The 22765-nt window shown below is 35.5% G+C and overlaps 1 protein-coding gene across 13 annotated transcripts in view; it reads left to right on the top strand.

Moving 5' to 3' along the window:
- Positions 1-22765, top strand: part of FRYL (FRY like transcription coactivator) — a 136012-nt gene that overhangs the window by 47836 nt on the left and 65411 nt on the right. For 9 of the 13 annotated variants that reach the window (XM_061472281.1, XM_061472328.1, XM_061472271.1 and 6 more), the window contains 13 exons: positions 3332-3471; positions 3937-4033; positions 6357-6436; positions 7399-7479; positions 7943-8111; positions 9202-9294; positions 12295-12393; positions 13853-13954; positions 16721-16765; positions 19926-20029; positions 20662-20770; positions 21740-21826; positions 22475-22646. In XM_061472281.1, the coding sequence (XP_061328265.1) occupies positions 3332-3471; positions 3937-4033; positions 6357-6436; positions 7399-7479; positions 7943-8111; positions 9202-9294; positions 12295-12393; positions 13853-13954; positions 16721-16765; positions 19926-20029; positions 20662-20770; positions 21740-21826; positions 22475-22646 (1378 nt within the window). The remainder of the gene's footprint in view (positions 1-3331; positions 3472-3936; positions 4034-6356; positions 6437-7398; positions 7480-7942; positions 8112-9201; positions 9295-12294; positions 12394-13852; positions 13955-16720; positions 16766-19925; positions 20030-20661; positions 20771-21739; positions 21827-22474; positions 22647-22765) is intronic. The other 4 variants (XM_061472307.1, XM_061472358.1, XM_061472321.1 and 1 more) reach the window with 1 other exon arrangement.

The raw sequence follows: 22765 nt of genomic DNA, 5'->3' as shown, positions 1-22765 counted from the left end.
TGTTTTAAAGCTGACCAAAAGCTAAATAAAATGCATAATAGGAATGATCTAAAGAAATATGTAAATCTACAGTGTTAATAATTTTTCTAATCCTGCCTCCATTCCTACTGCCCCATTTTTCCTCATTTAAGGTTGTTTTCTGTAAATCACTAGCAATCATGTAGTAAGCCAGAAATAGGTTCTAAAAATGTGAAGAAAAAAAAGCGTGTAACTTTTGAAATATATTAATATAAAAATAAACTTGTTTTTCTAAAAATGTAATACTTAAAAAATAATTTGTTTTGATTTTGTGGCTATATATGTGTGTGTATGTTCTTATTTTGTTCTATTTTTAATTGTAATGTACTTTGGGTTCTTTGAGATCTGAATGTAATGATGCTGATTAACTACTTTAGAGAGTCAGAGCAGAATGGCTCCCTTGTGGTGACAGGGATTGTGCATTTTGATATGGAATTTTGAAGGTTTGCCAAAAGGAATTAAGACTGCTGTTCTCTCTTCATTGCTGAGTGTATGAAACCCACATTAAGATCAATTCTTCAACAGTGCAGAAGATTGCAGAGTAGAAGGAGATTGGCAAAGTGTGGGGGAGAGGAGGGTCCAGAGTGTACAATCACAGCATCCAGCAGAGAAGCTAGAGGTGTTGTCCTGCCAACCTTATTCACCTAGAGATCTTTATGAAATTAGGAATTTGAGTCTTAAAAAGTGGCTTTAGCTTTACCAATATGGTGACTGAGTTAGTAAGTGTACCTCGTGAATAAAAAGACAAGCGGTACTCTAAGAGAAGGAAGGTATATAGTTAATACTCGTTCTCTTAGCTAAGTAACTGATGAAAAGAGGGATGGAAGAGAAAGGTGTGTAGTGTTGCCTGTCCCTATAATGAAAAAATAAAATAGCTGTTTAATGGGATTACAGGTTGTTTCTGTTGGAAGCATAACCAGACCAAGAGTGCTGCTATTAGTCTGAGTGTGCAAAATGAATAGTTTTTAATTTTCAAATAGGACAGTTCTTTGTCACTGAGGTTTTAATTGGAACACAAACGTAAATTTAGCTAAAGGAGATGGAACTTTGGAAGATGAGAAGGAAATTTTGTGTTGATGCAGCTCTAAACTATTAAAGATTTAGCATTTTAGTATCAGTAATTTCCCTTCGTCATTCCTAGTGCACCAAGAAGCTACTGGACAGGAATTTTTTCGTAGAGCATATATTGCATTTCTTAAAATAATTTTGCTTGTACAGCTTGAAACTGAAATAGCTTGTATTTTTCTTCTGTTACTTCTTGTAGGAATCGTACTTGGCAATTTCCTACGCTTGCCCTAAGACACCAAAACTTTATGATCATGCAGAAGCATATCTTAGCCATCTCAGTGACTGAAAGCAGATGTATCTCTGAGGTTCAGGCTTATTCATGATTAGGCACAACTTGAGCCAGGTTTTCAAGATCAGGATTTTGGCCATAGCTGGAATTTGGGCTCTAGCATCTTACTATAATTTTTCATCTATCTCTCTCCTTGTTTCTTAGTGTACTGTTGCGTATGTTGAGTGCAGCAATTAGCAATGTGTTATGGCCTTTAAGACTGGAGCATGCTTTGCTGTTTCATTCCAAAGAATATAAGTATTCGTCATGATGACTAGTGCAGTCCTGTCCTCTTGGGCATTACAGAATCCCTTTGTCTGGGTTGCTGCTTTCAACATAGACATAATGTAATGCTAAAATAAAAGGGGTTTCTTATAATTTTTATATAAGACAATCTTGAATTTAGTATCCAAGAGGCATGTCAATTATTTTAAATAAAAAGAATAAGCATATAGCTCATGTTCTGCTTACCAGCTATGTAATATGAGCAAAGATTTCATCTTTCTGATAATTCCAGTGTCTTCTCATTAGAGCATTAAGGATGCAAAACATGGCAGGAAATAAATAATTATAATCTAAACCTGATTTTTCATTTGAAGAGGAAAATGCTTTATAACATTAGTAGTTTCTGGTTTTAGCACTTCACTAGTGACAACGTTTTTAATTCATGTGCTACAGCTTGTTTCTGTGGAAGATGATTTAAACTGCCTAACTGCTGGAATGGTTATGAATGGTAGTGGTATTAATACACTGTGTAAGCTTGCAGGAAAAACTAAGGAAAAATCTAATAAAGCTTAAAATGCAGTTTTCTAATTTTTCTTCTGCTAATAAACACATCAGTCCAGAAGGAGAGCAGGGGAGTAGAAATGCTTTGTAGGGTCATTTTACATTGAGAGCAGTGGGTAACTTCAGTGCTTGCTTCATCTGTTTGTGTCCTTTTGTGTGGACATAGAGCTGTGCAGTATATTGGAAATGTCATTATATTTATAGATAAAAAACTTGTTATTTTTAGAGAGAGTGAAATTAGTGTATTTCCACAGTGTTAAGGTTATTTGGAGTATGGGAATTGACAGTAAATCCTGAAGGCAAAACACATTTTGGATTGCTGTGGTTGGTGATAGATCCTTTCTTCATCAAGTTCAGCTTCAGCTTTTAATCTAAGGATTACCTTGATGATTTTATGCTGAATCTAACACCTTTAGTTTAGTAATTTATGAGGAGAGTACGTTCTTCCTGCTTTCTGAATAATTTTTTTTCTCCCAAATAGTATTAATACTTTTAACTTACGATGTCCGGGAGTGAGGTCAACAGAGATGTCTGAGTGCCCCAAGCTGATGCAAGTAGCACATGAAATCTCAGTGAAGATTTTTCAAAGCTTTATCTATATGAATGAGTCTTTTGAGTTCTTTTTTCCAGTGCTTCCTTTTACTGAAGAATAATAGTTTTAATAGCCCACAAGTCTCAAATTTTCTCATAGTTTTTCTTTCATCTTCTCCTTTCCTTTTTTTACAAGTTTTCACTATAGTTTTTTCCCAAGGAAGTTTGTCAGACCTCTGCACATCAGAAAATTCTCTTGAACATCTCAATTTGTACATGTTCCTTTAGAATCATAGAATTGTACATGTAACTTCAGAAACAAAAACATGTAGTGATAGAATCATGACAAGATTCATGGGCATCCTAAAATCTCTGCTGTTTTTTTCCCTTCAATGGTTTTATATGGGTTATCTGTATACATTTAGCATTCTGTGATCCCTGGGAGCTTCGGAACACTTTGCTTAAATTTAATATAATAATTGACTTGGTGTGTTGTATTTACAGTAATTGCCCTAGGTTGAAATTATATATAAAGTTGCCACTTTGTAACATTATATGATACATTAGTTTTAGCACCAAAACCCAATTTGAAACAATTATAATTCTAGAATTTTTAGATTGCTTTATCATGCTGAAGTATTTTTCTTCTTTTTTTTTCAGTTGATAAGCTCTATGAGCTCAGTAGCAGAGCACTGTCTCCCTTCCTTATTACGCACCTTGTTTGACTGGTACAGGCGTCAAAATGGAACAGAAGATGAATCTTATGAATATAGGCCTCGGTCTAGCACAAAATCGAAGGGGTAAGGGTTTTCCGTGAAAAGCCTGTCTGATTTTTGTGTGTTTTCTTGTAAGAACATGTCTGCTTGGTACTTTTTGACAAGTATTTATATTTGGATCTGTTGTTACCTAAATGTGTGTGGAAAGAATATGGGCTTCTTTGAGGTAGTGTTTCTAGCTTGTGTACATGATGTGTGAAGTGACTTAATTATTTTAGGGTTGATGTACAGAAGGAGGTTAGATGCTAGTAATTTCAAGCTAATCTTTCCCTTTTTGAATTGTTTTGGTTGTTAGCAGGTCCTATCAAGAAGGGGCAAGATGTCAGTGCTACACCAGGCCCCAAAGACTTTCCTTTTGTATATGTGCAGCAATGATTACATGCAACATATGTATTATAATTATGTATTATTATGTATATGTAATATATATCTGAAATATTTGCATTCAGTCTTGTGTATGATATGTGTGTTCTTGATTTCTTACTTCAGGGATGACCAACAACGTGAAAGAGATTATCTACTTGAAAGGAGAGACTTAGCTGTAGATTTCATTTTTTGTTTAGTTTTAATAGAGGTTCTCAAACAGGTAAGCTCCTTTGCTTTGGCAAACATCTTTTAATCTTTTGCTTTTAATGTCAGTTTTGATGATATCCTTTAAATTCTTGTATTAAAAACTGGAGCATATGTATGATGAGCATATGCAAAGCTGTAATTACACTCTCAATTACATAAAGTGTTTGACCTCTCCTGCCTTTTCTTATTCCTGCATTAACTCTGTTCATGTCTTGAATCCACTAAGTCAACTCTGCTGATGTACTGCAAAAAGCAAAACTGTAAAAAATAACATTTTACTTACATTCAGTACCTTTCGTCTGCTTAAACATTTTTGAAATACAATGTGAAATCATTGAATGACAAGATTAAAATGGCACTACCAACTTACCTTGTAGTGCTAGATGTCATGCTACATGTCCGTTCATACAAAATTTGCATTGGTGTATGGACAAGAAGATAGAGTTTGGCTTCAAATAGCAGCATTTTTTCCTTATATTTTTTTGAGAGGAGAGAAAGTACTCTGAGAAACTGCTTGAAACATGAAGCAGACAAGCAAATTTCATGTTTTCAATGCTTCAGTAGTTTGTCTTTTATGTATAGACCCAGGAAAATCAAATGGCTTTCTGTATTAAGTAAATCAAAGACTGTGGTTTAGTTTGCAAATAAATAATTTTTGGGAGATTTATGTTTACGTGGTTGTGTATGAGATGTTTGTGACATAGGGAAAAAAGAAAAGCTGCCTGTCCTTCTCTCAAAGTGGTATTCCTATACTACATAAACAGAGATGCAGAGAATAGTATTAAAACCATCAAATGCTTATATGTTAGTGTTTTACAGAAAATCTTTAGCTCATGCTCTCTCCCTGCCTAAAATTTCTACCAGTGCAAAAGAAAAAAGAAAATGGAATAGATTGTTTGGTATTGGAGGATTGTATGGATAGCTTCTGTATTTTGAACTGGTACTAGTTTTTCTGCTGAGTAGAGTATGTGTTGCCAGTGATTCATATGTCAGGAGAGCTGCCAAAGTTTTGGTTTTGAAGAGTCTCTGGTGACTCCCCTAATGCTGGTAAGCCTCTTGTGCCTGTACTCCAGACAAGATAGGTATTTTTCTGATAAGGATATTTTCCTCTGCTAAAGGCCCAGAATGGACCACTAAATAGAGATGTATCAAGTAAGAGAATCCTTCAATCAATTTAGTATTAATAGTTATCTAAAGGGGGGGTTCTGCCTTTAATGTGAGTCTGCAGTGAGGCAATCAAAGCACAGAAAGGATGGCTTTTTATCAGTAAGCATATTTGCATTCAAGTTACATTCATCTCCCTGGGAGCCATATCATTATTTAATTGTTAGAAACTGTCTTTAGTGGGTGCAAGGGGTATGATCCAGCCCTTTCTGTAAAATGCACAGAGCAACCAGAGAGAGTGTGACACATACAACCTATGTAGGAACAAAAATATTTTGCTTAAATAACTGCATATTACTCATTGTATGAATATGCATGTAAATAGCTAGTTACAGTAACTGGAATTTCTTGGACAAATAGCTTACTTGATGCAGAAGAGTATGAAATTCTCAAGCAGTAACTGCTTCATTTTCTGCAGACAAGACAGTAACCTTTTTTTCTAATATATTTTAGTGAAAATCATTCTTCAAGCAGTAATGTTTGCTAGTCCCTACATAAATTGCACTGAAAATTTAAAGATATCATGACTTCATAATTATTTATAGTGCTTTTTTAAAAGTATACATTTAATTTTTAAGTAAATGTTTTCTTTTAAGCCTGAGAAAAGTGGTGATGTCAGCTGTGGTGAAAAAGAGCCTTCTAATCAATGTTTCATTTTGGTTTCTCATCAAATTATTACTTCTTGCTAGGAAGGCTTTTACATGTTCTGGCTGCTTTCATCTGCAGAAAGTCTAAAATGGAGATTATTATCTCTTCTGCATTCTTATTTTTTGGTTTTGTCTTCCTTTATATTGAGATGAATTGTGTTTTGAGGTTAAATCTGTAATAGTAACACTTCCCAAGGCAGAAAGTGTGGAAAGATGCATAGTTAACCTGGTCTAATAAATTTAGATGTCAAATGCATAGTGTTTACATTACTGTTGTTTATTACTAATTTAATCCCTAAAAGCCAGTATGCAGAATAATTTAAGAGAATTTCAGTGCAGGTTGTGTAAATGTTCAGAAATTGCAGAATTAACTTGATACCATATGCCAACATAGGATTTGTCCTTTGGCACTGGTGGGAGAGATTTTTACATGCTGTTGCAGAGTACTGTTTATTAGTTCATACATACTTACGTATGTATATATACATGCATACTTACATACATATAAATGTGTCTGCATTTCAGATACCTGTTCATCCAGTGCCAGATCCTTTAGTACATGAAGTTCTAAACTTGGCTTTCAAGCACTTTAAACATAAGGAAGGGTAAGTTTCACTTTTGTACTTCAAAATATTTTATGTATTACAAGCCTGTGCTTGAATGTTGTGATTGTTCTTCTTTGCCTTACATGTAACATATTGATGATAAAACTGTAAACAAACGCTGATTGATACCTTTAAACTGAGAATGTATCTTCAAAGAACACATCTGTGTTTCCTAGAATCATAGAATGGTTTGGGTTGGAAAAGACCTTAAGATCCTCTAGTTCCAACCCCCGTGCCATGGGCAGGGACATGTCACCAAAGACTCTTTCCAGCCTGGCCTTGAACACTGGGATATAGAGCATTTACCAGTTCTTTGGGCAACCCATTCCAGTGTCTCACCACTCTCACAGTAAAGAACTTCTGATGCCTAACCTAAATCTACCTTTTTTCAGTCCTCCTGATTGGGTGGCGTGTAGCAGACCCCCACAGTAATGTCCCACATCACAGTTCTCCCTTTGACCTTAACCCACAAGCTCTCAGTTGGCCCATCACCCATCCCCAGGCAGAGTTACATGCTCTCCAGCTGATCATTGACATAAATAACTACATGCCCTCCCTGTCTGCCCGACCTTTTTTTCCTAAAGAGCCTATGACCTTCCATTCCAAGACTTCAGTCACAGGATCCTTCCTGCCATGTTTCTGTGATGCCAATATCGTGTTTAATATATTGCTGAGTTTATTTTGCTTAGAATATACAGAATGGTTTGCATTGCCAGCCAGAGTAAAAAAAGTCAGAGTCTGGTAACAATAGTAAACTTACTATACAGAATATGTCTCTTATGTTGACTTAATGAAACTACATGACTTTAAATGTCACCCATGCATTTTACGCTTAACTTTTATTGTTTTCATGGTAATAATCTGCCTTGCTAGGGAACAACCTTTTTGCAATTGAGAACACACTTAGGGATTAGAAGAACAAAGTTATATTAATACTTTTTTATTCTTTTAAATACCTGTAGGTATTCAGGAACCAACACTGGGAATGTGCATATTATTGCAGACCTGTATGCAGAAGTGACAGGGGTTCTTGCTCAGTCAAAGTAAGTTCAGTCTCCAATTCCTCTTGCACTTGGCGAAAAATCACTCCAGGCTTAAAGACTGTTGAATAAAGTAGCGTTTATTAAGGACCTCTTAATAAACTAAGTAACTAACCCCTTAAGTGTGAAGTGTAGTCAGGTGTAGTCTGGCATTTCTGTTTCATGTTCCAGCACAATAAATTTGAACAAATCAAGAAAGCATCCTTATACAGCACTGAATTGCTTTGCTGTCAACTTGTAGGTGCAGGGAATCAGTCAATAGTTGTAAAGTTAATGAGTTTATTCTAATTTGCTGTTCATCGGAGGCATTCTTAAATGGCTAGGTTTTAAGTGTCAGGTTTCATCTTGCTTGTTTTTCTGTAGATGATGTTACCATTAACAGAATAAAGAAATCTGCTCAAAATTATAGTTACCATATAAAAATAACTAAGAATGCAAATAATTGCTGTCTGTATCCCTTGTTCAGATTCCAAGCTGTTAGGAAGAAGTTTGTCACTGAATTAAAGGAACTGCGACAAAAAGAACAGAGTCCTCATGTAGTACAAAGTATCATCAGTTTGATAATGGGAATGAAGTTTTTCCGAGTAAAGATGTATCCTGTGGAGGATTTTGAAGCATCATTTCAGTTCATGCAGGTAAATGAGTATTACAGAAAGCTGAAATGAGCATCATTTTCAATGTTTGTCATGAAGCTAGAATGATGTTTGCTGTGATCAGTTGCTCTCTCTACTTGTGTGTCATCCTTCATCCTTTTCGGTTTAGTTTGTGAGCTCTCAGAGGTGTGAATCATTTGTTTCTCTTCAGTTTGTGAGTATCTAGCGTAATGGAAACCTGTTCTCTGTTGTCTCAGTAATGTGGCAAATCTGTAATATATGAATTCATTCAAAACTAAATAAAAATGGGTAGCAATCAAATAATTTTATTTCTTTATGAAAGCAGTGAGTTGAAGTTACTAGTTATATTTTTTTTAACAGCTAAGATGCAAAGAAACACTTTCCTTTAAAAAACACTTCAGTTAATTTTCAGAGAGACTTTAAAATCTTATTTGTTTGCTTCTCTTGATTGTGGATTAAAATTGTCCTAATGAGTAACTTGCCCGTTCCACAGTAACTGAAGTTACTGCAACTTGGTCATAAATTCTATTAGAGCTGTTTAACAGTCATTGACATTGATCTCAATCCTGAAAAAACTAAAATACACATAGGTGCTTCAGATTTTGTTGAGAGCGGTCAGTTTGGTGTAGTGGAGTGTGCAGACACATGTATGGATTATTTATTTCCCTGTAAAATTTTCTTGGCATCAAAGTCAGCTTGAAAATGAAAACAAGTATGTATGTGTATATATATATATATATATATATATATATATATATATATATATAAATATATAAATACTATTTTCTAATAATTTCAGTAGAGTTAAGCATTTATTTTCTATCTAAATATCTGTATTTTATATCCTGGGAACTCTATTCTGAGTAGGAAGTGAATAGCTGTCTGCTGTTACAAATGCTCTTTCAATTTCTTTTCAGTTGCTGGGGAAGCAGGTTTTAAAGTTTCCAAAGTTTTGTAAAGTTGATATTGTCAAGGAATATAAGACTGACTTAACCACATTGCATGTTGTAAATTCATACTGGCAATTAATCTGATACTGCTAGTAGTTTTTATGGCATAGTTACACTTGTCTTCATTTTTCTAAGTATTTTTCTAATGCTTCCTTACTAAGGAATGTGCTCAATACTTCCTGGAGGTAAAAGATAAAGATATAAAACATGCACTTGCTGGTTTATTTGTGGAAATTCTCATCCCTGTGGCTGCTGTAAGTATTTTTAATTTTATGTTGGGTTTTTTCCCCCCTCCACTGTTCCCTTCACTTTTACTTAGGCTTTCATTGTTAAAACTGCTTCCATTAAGTCTCACAGTGTTACCTTTTTACAGATTCAAAAAGACTATTAAGTAAATTACAAGCGCCTACATAATTTTTACAAGAGAAATGTGTGAGTGTGATTTGTGTATTAGCAAGTTTACAATCTTTTTTCAGAACTTCTTAAAATTGTCTAGTTTCTAGACCCTTTTATCACCAGAGCACTGTGTAATCTTATACTTGCTGTAAAAATCGGAGATTTCTTTGGTTGAGTATTTGTTCCCTCAAGTGTCCTCTTGGATTTTCTTTAATAGCTGAACCCTGTTAAGTTCTTTCTAGAATAAACTGAGGTATGTACCATTTTTACAGTCCAATAGAGAGAATGGGAACCCCCATGCAAGAAGGAAGAATGTAGGGTTTGGATAATTAAATAAGAACGGTAGAGGTGAGTGTCCACTAGATGTAATCCCTCAAGCAGAAGAACAGGCAGTCATCTCCTGACTGTGTTTAAATCTAAAACCAGCAGCTGTGAATAAGAAAAAAAAAACCTCAATATCCCCACACTGTTGCATCTACAGTGCCTGTAGTGCTGCTTGTGAGAGCACTTTCAGTCAGGACAGGTTCTTTCCTCCTAGGCCACTTTTGCTCAGCTGTGTAAACTTGGACAATCCAAAATGTTAGTTGTATTAGCAAATGCTAAACCACAGTGTGCTTAGTATACTGCCTCAGAAGACGGCAGGTGATGGCTCCATGTTATGACATAGGACATATCTCACTATATATGGAGAACTGGAACATGTAGATCCCATTCTGCAGAATGGGCTCTACAAAGACTAGCAAGCCAGGTGGGGATCTCATCTAAGCAAGCTCATAGGAAAAGAAAGATAAATCTCTCTGAACTTCTCTTCTTTCATTGGTCTCATCCTTGGGTTCTTTTTAAAAAAGTACTAGAAAGGAGAGAATCTGTCTTCTTAAGACCTGATCACGAAGTGATACTCTTAGTAATAGCTGTTTATTGACTGAAGTCTTGATCTTACCTGAGCATACGTATGCTCTTCTAGAGAAGAATTTCTTGTCGTGTTAAGAAGTGAATGCATTTGTTGTTTTGAACAAAGTGAAAAGTGAAAGTAAACACAAGTATTAGTTTGCAAATTCATAATTTTAAATATAGTGAAAATTGCATGCATAGTAATGAGGCAGAAGCAGCATTTGGGAATTGGGTCTGTCTGGTTGTAACCGCAAAGGCATGCACGCTGGTTGTGCAGAACATGTGGTGTTCTGTGGATTGCTTCCTAAAACCATAGCCTGAATCAGCTCTTTAAATGGTTGGTGAAGGAAGCTTGATCTTTCTTTCCAAATCATTTTGTCTCCAATTTCATACAAATGGAGCTTCTTAAATAGAAGCAGAGTCCATCCCAGATTGAGATGCAGTTGAGAGGTCAATCATTCTCTTCAAAGATGTGAGACAACTTTGAATCTTTTTGAAGCAGATGAAGGAACTGAATCTAGATTTTTCTGCATCTCGGATATGGAGAATTGCTGAAGTGAGGGAGCTATTAAGTTTTGGCATTGTGACTTCTTTACTGTTACTTTCTTGCTTAGTTATTCAGGCATTTAAAAAAAAAAATGACCTGATTTGGACCCTGCAGGTATAATGATGACAGCGTATGACAGTGTATTTTACAGCAGGGAAGTTAAGGCTGATCTATAAGCCCAAGGTTATATCCTAAACCTCTAGAGTGTGGTGTTGGCAACACCTGACTAATTTCTTATGTGGAGCTAGCTTTAGTGTAGCAAAAAGATAAAGAATTTGGGGGTATTTAGGAAGTGATTTAAAACATAACTACATTCTCAGTTCTTTCCTTTTGGATTGTACACATTACAGAGATATTATACACTATTTTTTATGCTTCCCCTTCATGAATTTTTTTCAGAGTGCCTTAGCAAGGTGGACAAGACATGTCTTTTAACAGCTTTGAACAATAAAACCTAGCAAAAAATTGCCTTATGTTGTAGGGAAATTACGAGTATAGTGGATCTCTTCCAGAAAGCTAACTCCCTCTCTGATCATCCCACCCCTACCTCCCAATTTGATAAATAAAACAGAAACACATTATAAAACAGTAGGTTAAGAATAGTCATTGAATTATAGAATGGTTAGGATTGTAAAGGACCTTAAGATCATCTAATTCCAACCCTCTTGCCATGGGCAGGGATGTCTTGCCCTAGACCATTTTGCCCAAGGTGCTGTCCAGCCTGTCCTTGAACACTGTCAGAGATGGAGCTTTTCCCACTGCTTTGGGCAACTTAAATTAGGTTTAATTAGGATGTTTAAATGGATCATCACAGATAGCCAGGGAGAAGCTTAAGAGACTTACAGAGGTTTTGATAAAGAAGGTAGCTGCCTGGTTTGTGGAGGAAAGGCTGTGCTGTATTCAAGGGCAGAGTGGGTAAAAATTTGTAGGGCTTCATGAATCTGTTTCATTTACTCTAAAAGCCGAACCTTATGTTTGGCTGGTAATACTGTCTGTCGTTTCCTCAGTTTTCAGTTTTCAGAACTGGAGGTGCATTAAAGAGGGGAACAGTGAAAAATTCATAGGGGTCATTTTGTTTGTCTGTTTTTTGATATACGAAATTACGTTTAGAAAGAGTTTCAGTGTAGTTTTTATTTGTTAGCTGGTGGCAGATTTTCTTCTCTAATTCTTTTAAGTATGGTATACAGGCCATACAATGGATTTGGATGGGTGGGTTTGGGGATTTGTTGTGAGTTTTTTGTAACTGTGTGGTTATAGTGTATGACATGATTTCTTATGCTTCTATTTGTATTTCAGATAAATACTTAATATAAGATTTAACTTTTGAGTGTTCTTGAACTCACGAACATCTTAATCTATATTTAAATTGTCTACAGTATAAACTTTTAAACCCATTTATGTGTTTGTTTTTTTTTAATAGGCTGTTAAAAATGAAGTGAATGTGCCATGTTTGAAAAATTTTGTGGAGATGCTTTATCAGACTACCTTCGAATTGAGTTCAAGAAAGAAGCATTCGCTGGTATTTTAAAGAAATATTTAAAATTCTCTGTTTTGCTTATCTTAGACTTTTAATGTAGTACATTATATGAGGAAAAACTAACGGCTGTACTAATTTAAATCTTAACTCCTCAGTTCAAGTGTAATTAAATTTGCACTACGTATATGCATTTGCTCTGATTTTGATTTGTTTGTGCAAGATACTTGCTCTGTTCCCTCACTTGTGGGGTTGTCTTCAAATCAGTGCTTGATTTTGATTATTTTAGTGGGTTTTAGCACAGTTATTTAACCTAATGTCTCTTCTAGAAAGAGCTTGCTTTAAGGGAGTCTGGTATTTAAATTATGTTTAGTTAAAAGTGTCAGACAAGGCTTTTCCAGCAAAGTAGCAGCCTGGTGATAACCCTACTCTGCCTGTTTTCTCCTCTCCTCATACTTCTTTCTCCAGTATTTTTATTGCCTCTCTTGGATATAAATCTGTCAGTTGTTTTTCCTTAATACTGCATCTTAGCTTGTCTCCTAAAATGGCATTTTAGCAAGTCTTTAAATCTCTTATTAATGCAGTATTTGGTAATTCTTGATGACCATGGCAACCATGTTCCAAGTTGATTCACTTCAGTTTGCTGGAAATGTGGAGCTAAATTTTGCATTGCAGTTTGTGTATTCAGTAACACAAGTGATTTTAAAATTATTTATTCTCACTTTCATGTTAGGGCTGAGCTTTACTTTCTGGTATTCTGAGCATATAAAGCATACATCATTGGACGTGGTTGTACTTACGTAAGAATAGCGTGACGTAGTTGAAGTTGGCATTCACAATGTAATTTAATTTATGAAGTCAGAAGCATGGTTACATCAAAATTACAATTTATATATTCACTCTCATTCTTTAATTTTGCTCCATAGCAAGACAACCTGCAGTCAGATTTGATGTTAAATCACCGTCGTGTATGCTGCTAACTGTATGTGGTGTTTAAAGAAATCTTACGTTACTAAAGCAAAGCAAAGTCATGCTAGTCTGCATATTCAAAGATTATTAAATTATGCTTCATTCTTTACAGAAAGTGGACTTTGAGTAGAAGTAACATTTCTGACAACCTAAAGTCTGCCTGAATTTTTGACTGAGTTGATGATGTTTTGCCTGAATATTCATTCATTTTATAGGCAGTTCCTTCTCCCATGAGTTGAATCATATGGTTGCAGGGAAGGAGGGAATATTGTACCCAAGAGTGAGATCAATTCTCAGCCTTTGAGATCAGGCCTTGTGAGGGGATGAGCTTCACCATGGTCCCACTGCCCTGGCCTTACACCATGCACTCTTACAGCATGTAGATTGCCTGGCATCCATGTGCCTAGTGCAGGGGAGAGGCTGCTGTGCAGTGCTAACACTGTGAGAGAAAGAACCAACTGTGTGCCTTAACGTACAAGACTTAGGAGGTCTGCAAAGATCAATTTGATCAATTCTTTTTCCTCCCTACTCATAGGCTTTGTATCCATTGATCACCTGCCTCTTGTGTGTCAGTCAGAAACAGTTTTTTTTAAATAACTGGCACGTTTTCCTGCAGAACTGTTTGTCACATCTGAAGGTAAGAATCCTTTCAATTCAGAAACTGTCATAAATTGATGGCATTTATACCAGTGTGTTCTCAGCATCCTCGTGCCGATTAAACAGTATTTAAAACGGCACTGTGAAATACTTTTCTAAAAAAAAAAATTAAGTTAAATGTGTTTTCTCCATTATTATAAAGCTTAGTAGTGAGTCTTTGTGATGTTATTTAATGTTGGAAATAGATGTGGCCCCTTGTGGTGTGTCAGTTTTATTAAGTAAAATCTGCAGAAGTGTCTGCTAATAAACACTATTTATGCCAGAGAAGGTACAAACTGCAATTCTTCATGTGCCAGTTATATCTGAGAAAATACGTGGCTTGTCTACTCCTGTATAGTAAATGCAAAATTTCTCTCTCTTGTTCACTTATTGAAGGATTTGAAAGTGAATTGGGAGTTCAGAAAAGAGATTATACCTACAGCCTGTGATACATATTTTCCAAATAAAAATTAAAGTGTCCCTTTAACTTGTGGCTTCAGTTGATAGCATTGTAAACATGAGTTGGTTGATAAAGAGATCAAGATATTTGGAAATTAGGAATCGGCTTTAATGACTTTCTTGCAGCATTAACTGTTGTACGTGTTCTTTCCTTAATTTTGATTAACACAATTCATGATTTGCCTAATATGTTGGTTTTGATAATCTCACTAAGTTCTTTGATCCACTTGACAGTATTCATTCTGGTTAGGTATGAGTAACAATTCCGAAGCTTATTAGTAAAATACATAAACCAGCATGAAGTCAAAAGGAAACAGGTTTAGCTGCTTGGATTGGGTCATTTTGTTTTCATGACATCTTTCACACTTTTCTGTTGCTTGTTGGGTTTTTGTATATTTTTCATCTAACATTGCAGTTCTTTTGCAATATTTGCCTTGATTTATGTTTTGTTGTTTATTTTGCTTATGGAGGCTGCTTTTTGCATTTGTTCTTAAATCTTTAAAAAAACCTCTTCCAGGCTAGGAGTTGTGTTTTTCTGGCATAATGTCCATTGCTGATAATGGATATATTAAAACTATAAATGCCATTGAGTTTAACTGGTAGTTGCTGAGCATGCATTTTATATTTTACTTAGTTTTGTTAACCACTAACAGCTTAACAATTTACTGTAAGGCTCTATTCAGCAGAAATTCTACATATGAATTTCTGCAGTTCAGATTTTGCAGTGTTTTGGTGCTGTGTCATTGAGTTATTTAGGATATTTTATGGCTCACCAGATACTACTGGTTCTATTGGTACTATTTGGGTGTTTGTTCAGAAACTTTGTTGAGTTTAATCTTGAGAAATACACACCCCACTGTCCTCATCTGTCTTATGAATTAATGTGTTCCTTTGTTTCTGAAGCTAATTAAATGCATGCAGTCTGTAATAAGTAATCTCATTAATTTATAAATCTGAATTTCACGGCAGTTTAGTCTCTTAGATTTCCTCTTCCCTGTTTTATTTCTTGATTGTCCTAATGACTAAATTTATTTTGGAGTTACCTAAATATGTAAAATGCAGTAGGATTCCAAATCTATTGTCTGTAGTGTCTTTTTTTCATTTATAAGTAGTTTTAAGAGTTATTGGAGATACTTAAGAGTACTGAAAAGGTTCATCCACCCCTACTGTGTAAGTTAAAATTAACTAATTAACAAAAGGAATATGACAACACTTAGACTCTGTTGCAGGGATATTCTATGAAGGGTACAGGCCTGTTAGCAAGTCCCCAAGAGGTAATGTGGGGCATGAATTCATGGTGCTCAGTTCATTCCCTGATGATTGCCCAGTGCAAATTCTTACCTAATAATGAACACCATGTGATCACACTTTGGTGACAGGAATAAGCAATTTCCCATTTGCCATGGTGTGAAAGCTCACATCTTTGTAGTTGCTCCATAGTAACTGGTGCAAAGTATATTCATAACCTGCCTTACACTGCATTAGTACGGTGCTATATTATACTTCATAATACACCTGAGGGTGCTTTGAATCCTAATCCAGTACTGGCAATATTTATTGCCCTTATAAACACTTTGTACTGGCTTTTGGTGCATGCTACCTTTAGTTATCCTCAAAGGAATCTTATTCTGTGGGGAAAACGTCCTGGCCTTGTTGAAAAGAGGAAACGTAGGGGTCTGGGCCGATGCAAAAAGCAGATAAGTGAATTGTAAGAGTCAGTTTAGACCTAGAGCGTATCAGGGTGTCTCTTGGTAGATGTATGGCTGGTCTTGTCCTACAAAGCAGTTGGGATGCTGTTTCGGCATTGAACCCAGCAGTGCATTTCTTTACACACTGTAGTGTAGGCGAAATTTTGTATTTATGCAGCAGACAATAACACTGGGTCAGTATTGTGAAACACTTTGCTTGCTTTTTGGACTAGTATTTAGATAGACTAATTAAGCAGGTTTTTCAGAAAAGCTGATAGATTCTTGGATGAAGCTGAGTTGTGGTATCCTTACCACGTCTTCTGGGGAGAGGAAGGAACATTTAACAAAACTGCTGAAGTGGGAGAGAAAGGTGTCAGTAATTTTGCTCCACTGTTGGGTGGAATAGTTTTTTGTTCGCAGTTTAACCTTAGTGGCTGTTACCACAAAACCTTGGAGGCTGGTGGAACATTTTCTGCCGCTACAGCAAACCCCATATTTCTACTGAATAGAGTCCTTACTAGACAGCTATCTGTTGGTTTTGTGCTTTTTTTCATCTAACATGCATGTGCCTTCCATTCTCATGTTTGTTATGTTTTGCTGTCTCACATTGCTTTATTTAGATGCCATCTAACAACAGTATCAGAAAACAAATAGAAACACTGCAGGTGAGTTAATGCATTATTGTAACTCAGTGAAATGATACTTTATCTCATGTAAATACTTTGTTTTGGTTTGGGGTTTTTTTTAAGTTAATTGTTGTATTTTGTGCTTTCCTTTCTCTGTAAAATCACTGTTGGTACTGTTAATAAGCAACGGGTCTAAGAATAGCTGATGTTTCAGAGATCTTTTCTTCTTGCCAGGGATTAAAGGAGAAAGATCAGAAAATTATCTAATGTCAATTTTCTAAATTGGGGTGAAAATGTGGCTTTGTGAGATTGAGTATCAGTATCACAGCTGGTTTCCCTAAACAGCAGTGCATGTTTCTGCTGGAAATACACTGCCTATTCAGATGTATGGTTTTTCCTGGTAATTTATTTCAAAAAGTGTCTTGCATGCAAGCAAAGTTGAAAACATTTTCACAATTAAAAACTCTGAAACTGATTTACTCTCGACAACTTGTACTGCACTAACTTGAAAGACTTTTACACTGTTGGTTTTGCAGGTTTTAAAAAGTAGAAATTGTTTTAGTTCAGAACAGAAGAAAAGTTTAACATCAGTATTAAAAAGTACTTTCTTCAGTAAGTGACTACATTTGACTAACATGGAAAAAATGCTATTTTGTTTCTTGGACTTGTTGAGATATGTTTCATTGACATCTTAATCTGTCATGTAAGACCACAGTAGATTTGCTCTTGATTTTTTGGCTTTGTAAGAGGGATATGGTTCATCACAGCTTATTCCATAGTCTGCTGATATAATTTATAATAAAAGTTTTAGGATTTTAGACAAAACTATGTTTGGAAAAAAACCCAGATAGAGTGCTTTAAAATATGACAGGCATCAGCTAAAAAGGCTGAAATTCAGATAGATAGTGAATTATATAGCCATATATATTGTATTCTAGTTGCAGTAATATCAAAGGGAAAAGGAAATACTGACACATTAACACCAAGTATACAAACAGTATGCCATATATTAGACCAAAAAGCCATTTCCTTCTAGTATATTTGTTTAGTTCCTAAATGTCGGAAGAGGTAATGAAAGTTTTCAGTGCTTAAGAAATTAGAAGCGCTTCTGTGTTTATTTTGTAACCTTTTTTTAAAGGCGAATGCCTCCTTATACACCTTGCCTCAACAAAGAAGCAAACTTTGTCATAACTAATCAGAAGTAGCTGTATTGGTGATAAACCTCCTAATGGATGTTGTGAACACATTGTAAAATACCTTCTTCCTATACATTTTATTAGATGATTGAAAACTAATAGTAATTTTTGTTTTTCTTCTGGACTTCTAAATTAATCTCCCATTGGAATACTTGAAGTAAGAAGATTGAAGCATTACTTGGTTCTAGACACTGCATTTCAGATAGACTTTGATAATGTGTGTACTACCAATGAAATCACCAGCTTATTTTAAACATCAGTAACTGTTGGCCTGTAGATTAAATATGATGAATAGTAATACCCTGGGTTTTTTGATGTTTAAGTTGATTAAAATCAAAGCTATCACGTTCTCACCCTCTCATACAATTATGGGTGTTTGCTTCTTCCTCACAGTAGCACTGCTGGTAAATTAACTTGAACAGTGGGGCAGGCAGTTCTCTGTTCTAATACTAACTAAGGACAGGGGTAACTCTTTTACTGGTTTAGATTTTGTCCGGGTCACCATCATCAATTTACCCACTGCCTAGTTGTAGGTGTGCTAAATCAGAGGCAATGGCAGGAACACATAGGTGAGTTTGAAGGGAGGGTAGAACAGCATTATCACTGACACAGACTGGGTTATAAAGTCATATATGTTATTTTTCTGTGAAATACCACTTTTGCCTCTGAAAGGCTTTAGCCTTTCTTAAAGTGAGCTGCTGCCAAAGCAAATAGTCCTGACCCACCCATCTTAAAGCCATCCGAATTACTCTCCTTTGTATAGTCTATTGCAGACACATGGCCATGAAATTATGTGAATCAACTTAATGGTGTGAGTTGAACTTTCTTACTACTAGAATCCATGCAAAGGGAAGGGGGCAGTGAGATTGCAGAGGAGGGAACCAAAGATGAGACCATCTGTTTTCAAACAGTATGGTCTTAGATGCAAAGTTCACACCTTTTGTGAAACTGCACTCCACTTGAAGGACACTTGAGGACAAAGTAGTCTGCTATTCTGACTCATTGGCTTGTGGTAGAGGCCAGAAAATATGAAATTAGTTAGGTTAAAGCCATTATATATATAGGTCTTGAAACAAAGATACTTAACTGGAAATGGGGAAGGTCTGTTTTAGGCTTCTTTGGCGGGGGGGAATGGTGAGATGGGGTGGTGTGTGCTGTGTTTGGTTTGGTTTGGTTTTGTGTTTTTTTTTTTAACCTGACAGAATGCCTAAAAAGATGACCTCTGGGAATCATTTAAGCTCATACTTATGTACCAGTTGTACGTACTTAATGTACGTGTTAGTTACTTGCTGTTTTACACAGTTTAAGAGCTAGGAGGAGCAAAACTAAACTCCTAGTAGCGCCTTTAAGACAATTTTTTTTCATACAGTGCATAATTTAAACTGAATTATGCCACAAGAATTTATAGTAATTCAAGAGAAAGCTAGCTTAATTGTTACAATAAAAATCAATTGGAAGTGAGTAAACATTGATACAAAATGAATGGCAAATTGGGTGAAGCCTGGAGGGCACACCCAGAGAAGCATTCTTGTGTGGCCGCCTTCTTTTGCGTTCTTTTCTTCTGCACCTCCTACTGCCTGCTGTCATAAACTGAATGATGGATGTGGACCTTGTGTCTAATTCAAAGGAGCTACTCTGATGTTTTAGACAAACTTAAGTTGTTTTGCTATTAAAAAGGTATTTGTTACAAATGGCTTTCTGAGAAAAGTTCTTGGAATTAGTACACTCTTGGTGTTCTAAAGAGGAATATCTGCTTTTTAGTTACTTCTCTGCTCTCAGAGTGAAAGACATGTAAAATGCTCTGGAATTACTAGTTAAATATTCATGTAGTATTGGAAATAGGCAATCCAGCATTGTTTTTTTTTTATGAAAACATATGAAACTTGTAGTCAGTATGAAACATACCAGTTTTCATTGTTATTCTCAAAAGCAAAAGAGTAAAAATTGAATTTCCTGAGCGTCTCACAAGCAACAGTAACTGTATTTTTTCATTTATTTCACAGAATAAAGATCCCAAAATGTCCCGAGTTGCACTGGAATCTTTGTATAGGTTATTGTGGGTTTATGTTATTAGAATAAAATGTGAAAGCAACACTGTAACTCAAAGGTAAGTTCATTATTCAAAGGGTTTTAAAATACTGATCGGTGGTTTGTTTCCCTCCCCATCCCCTAGTGATATCAGAAGAGATATTGAAGCCAGCTAGTGGTCTAGTGGTCTAGTCAGGTAAACAGGGGAGCAAAGTCTTCATCTCAAAAAGAGAAAAACAAAGGAGCTTGATTATTTTGATGAGGAGAAAGAACTGAGTCTCCATTGATCTTTGCAGGGGTAGAAGAGGGCAGAGAGATAAGCAGCAGGACATTTGTTAAAGATAAAAGGCACTAATAGTAGCAGAACAAATAGGGTATGAAGTGGCCATCACTAAGTATGGGCTGGAAATGAAAAGGTTTTCTTTATAAATTGACTTAGTGAGAATTTGGAATAGTCATTCAGATTTTTCCCCTCCCCCCGACTATTATTAACTAGTTTAAAGCAGGATTTTGGTCACTTTATGTGAACCCAGGATACTGTTGCCTGTGACAGTAGAGGGCTGTACTTTATAGAGGTGTTCATAGCTGTTACATGCTTTTGTATTATTTAATAATAAGAACCCCCCTCCAGATTTGAACTGTAACATCTCTGCTGTTATTAAAAAGTTATTTTAAAAAGGTTTTTTTCTTTTTGCGTCTGAATTCCTGTAGCCGTCTCATGAGCATTGTATCAGCACTTTTCCCAAAAGGGTCACGTAGTGTGGTCCCACGAGACACACCTCTGAATATATTTGTGAAGATTATTCAGTTCATTGCTCAGGTAAGACTATGTCAAGGTAGAGGTATAAGACTAGGATGAATATTGTTTGAAGAAATGTAAATTTAAGGTTAGTTTTTAAACATTTGCACTGAATTAATGGTCTTCTGTCTTGCGTAGGATTTCTGCAAATACACATAACAAACAAAATTACTTGTTCTGTTTCTACCTGTGGCAAAATTATTTTACTTACACTTCAATAATGGTTGTGTATGAAAATCATGATGATTAATATTTACATTTGTATTGCACTGTTGTGTGGGTGTGTGTATATAAATCAATATAATTAGTATATTCTATAATAATATTTTTATAAGGGACAAAGCATTTGAGTAGCAATATCCACTTCTATGTAGCCTGGAGACTACCTTCTGTAGGCAGAAAAAATATGCAATGCATGCAGTACTTTGTAGTTAGTGTTGCATTACAATTTATATTATTTTTGAAGCTTCAATTGTCCTAATATCAAAATGCAGGATATGATCTCACAAGGCAAACTCTAATTCATCTATAACCTTATAGATTAGAGCATGTTTTCCTGTCTTAAAGATAGCTTGTCTGTGCTTCAGCTTCCAAAACGTTTCCCTTCTGATCGGACAGAGTTGAAGCAGGACTTGTTGCACTGTTCATATTGGTTTCTTAGGGCTCCTCTTTCTGTCGCTAATTTTTACTTACTAAAACAGTTCCGCTCATTTGTAGAAATGTGTTTGAGCTGAACAGAATTGTCTAGGGTATTTTTTTTCAGAGAAATGGTTGAACCATATCACGGCATGAGCTATGTTGAATTGTTCTAAATTTCAGAAAACCAACATGAAGTCATAAGAATAAATAGGAAATAAGGAATATTTTAAAACATTTTTATTTTTTAAACTTCTAAGAGTTGATACCCAGCACCTCTACAAAGCCAAGAAATTAAACTATGCATATTAACAGAAAAGAGATGATCATATCAATCCATTTTTCCCTTTATAGGAACGTTTGGATTTTGCAATGAAAGAAATAATATTTGATCTTCTCAGTGTTGGAAAATCTCCTAAAACCTTCACTATTAATCCAGAGGTAAAAAAAGCTCCATTACTTGCATACAGCAACAGCAGGACATTGGGGTACTTTCGGGGGAAAGTGGTTAACTACTTTTGAGCCAGGATGAAAGCAGATTGATGGGTATCTGAAAGGGTGTTCTACTAAAACTAAAGAAGTAATTGTAGTCATGCTCACTTGCTGTTTCGTTTCCAGTGTTTTAAGCTAGCAGCAGTGCTACTGAGTTCAGACTCATTTCAACAATAGTTTCAGAAAGTATGTACAAATTTTCGTTACAGTATAACTGTAAAGCGTTTTTTCAGGGAAGTCATACCTAGCTCCTACGGTTCAAGACCCATTCTAACAGATGAGACCTTTAAGCAATGTCTGTCTTTATATCAAGTCATTTAGTGCTTTGCACTTCAAGAATTTCAGTATATTAGCCTGTGCCAAGTCAGTTAAGTAGAATCAGAGTTGTGGGAAGGCACTCAAGGCTTAAACTTTATTCTTATTATTTCATTACTCTAACATGTAGCATTTTAATTAATGCCTTTTGTACTGGAACCATACTTCTCTGTTTTTAAAAGAGGAAAAATGCAATTTGTGTTTTGCCTTGTCTGTGTTACTTTAATGTTATAATTTCTTCTGTTTCGTCTTCCCTTTTTCTTCCCTTTTTTGCTATTGAAGAGGATGAATATTGGCCTCAGAGTCTTCCTTGTCATAGCAGACAGCTTGCAGCAGAAAGATGGTGAACCGCCAATGCCAACAACAGGAGTTGTTCTTCCCTCAGGAAATACTCTGCGTGTGAAGAAAATTTTTCTTAATAAAACACTGACAGATGAGGAAGCAAAAGTTATAGGTATGTTGTATTCTTCTGTAAGTTCTCATTCCAGTATGTGTTTATGTGTTTTCAATTATTCTCAACCAATACATTTGTGTAACTTTATTTCTGTATTTATTTTAGTTGTTAGAATCCAG

Source organism: Pezoporus flaviventris, unplaced genomic scaffold (genome assembly GCF_033815535.1).
Source record: "Pezoporus flaviventris isolate CSIRO_AGI_PZ_B2104156 unplaced genomic scaffold, CSIRO_AGI_Pfla_v1 ptg000002l, whole genome shotgun sequence".
NCBI lineage: Eukaryota > Metazoa > Chordata > Aves > Psittaciformes > Psittacidae > Pezoporus > Pezoporus flaviventris.
The sequence above is the reverse complement of the archived record's forward strand: the minus strand, read 5'-3'. Positions and strand labels throughout refer to the sequence as shown.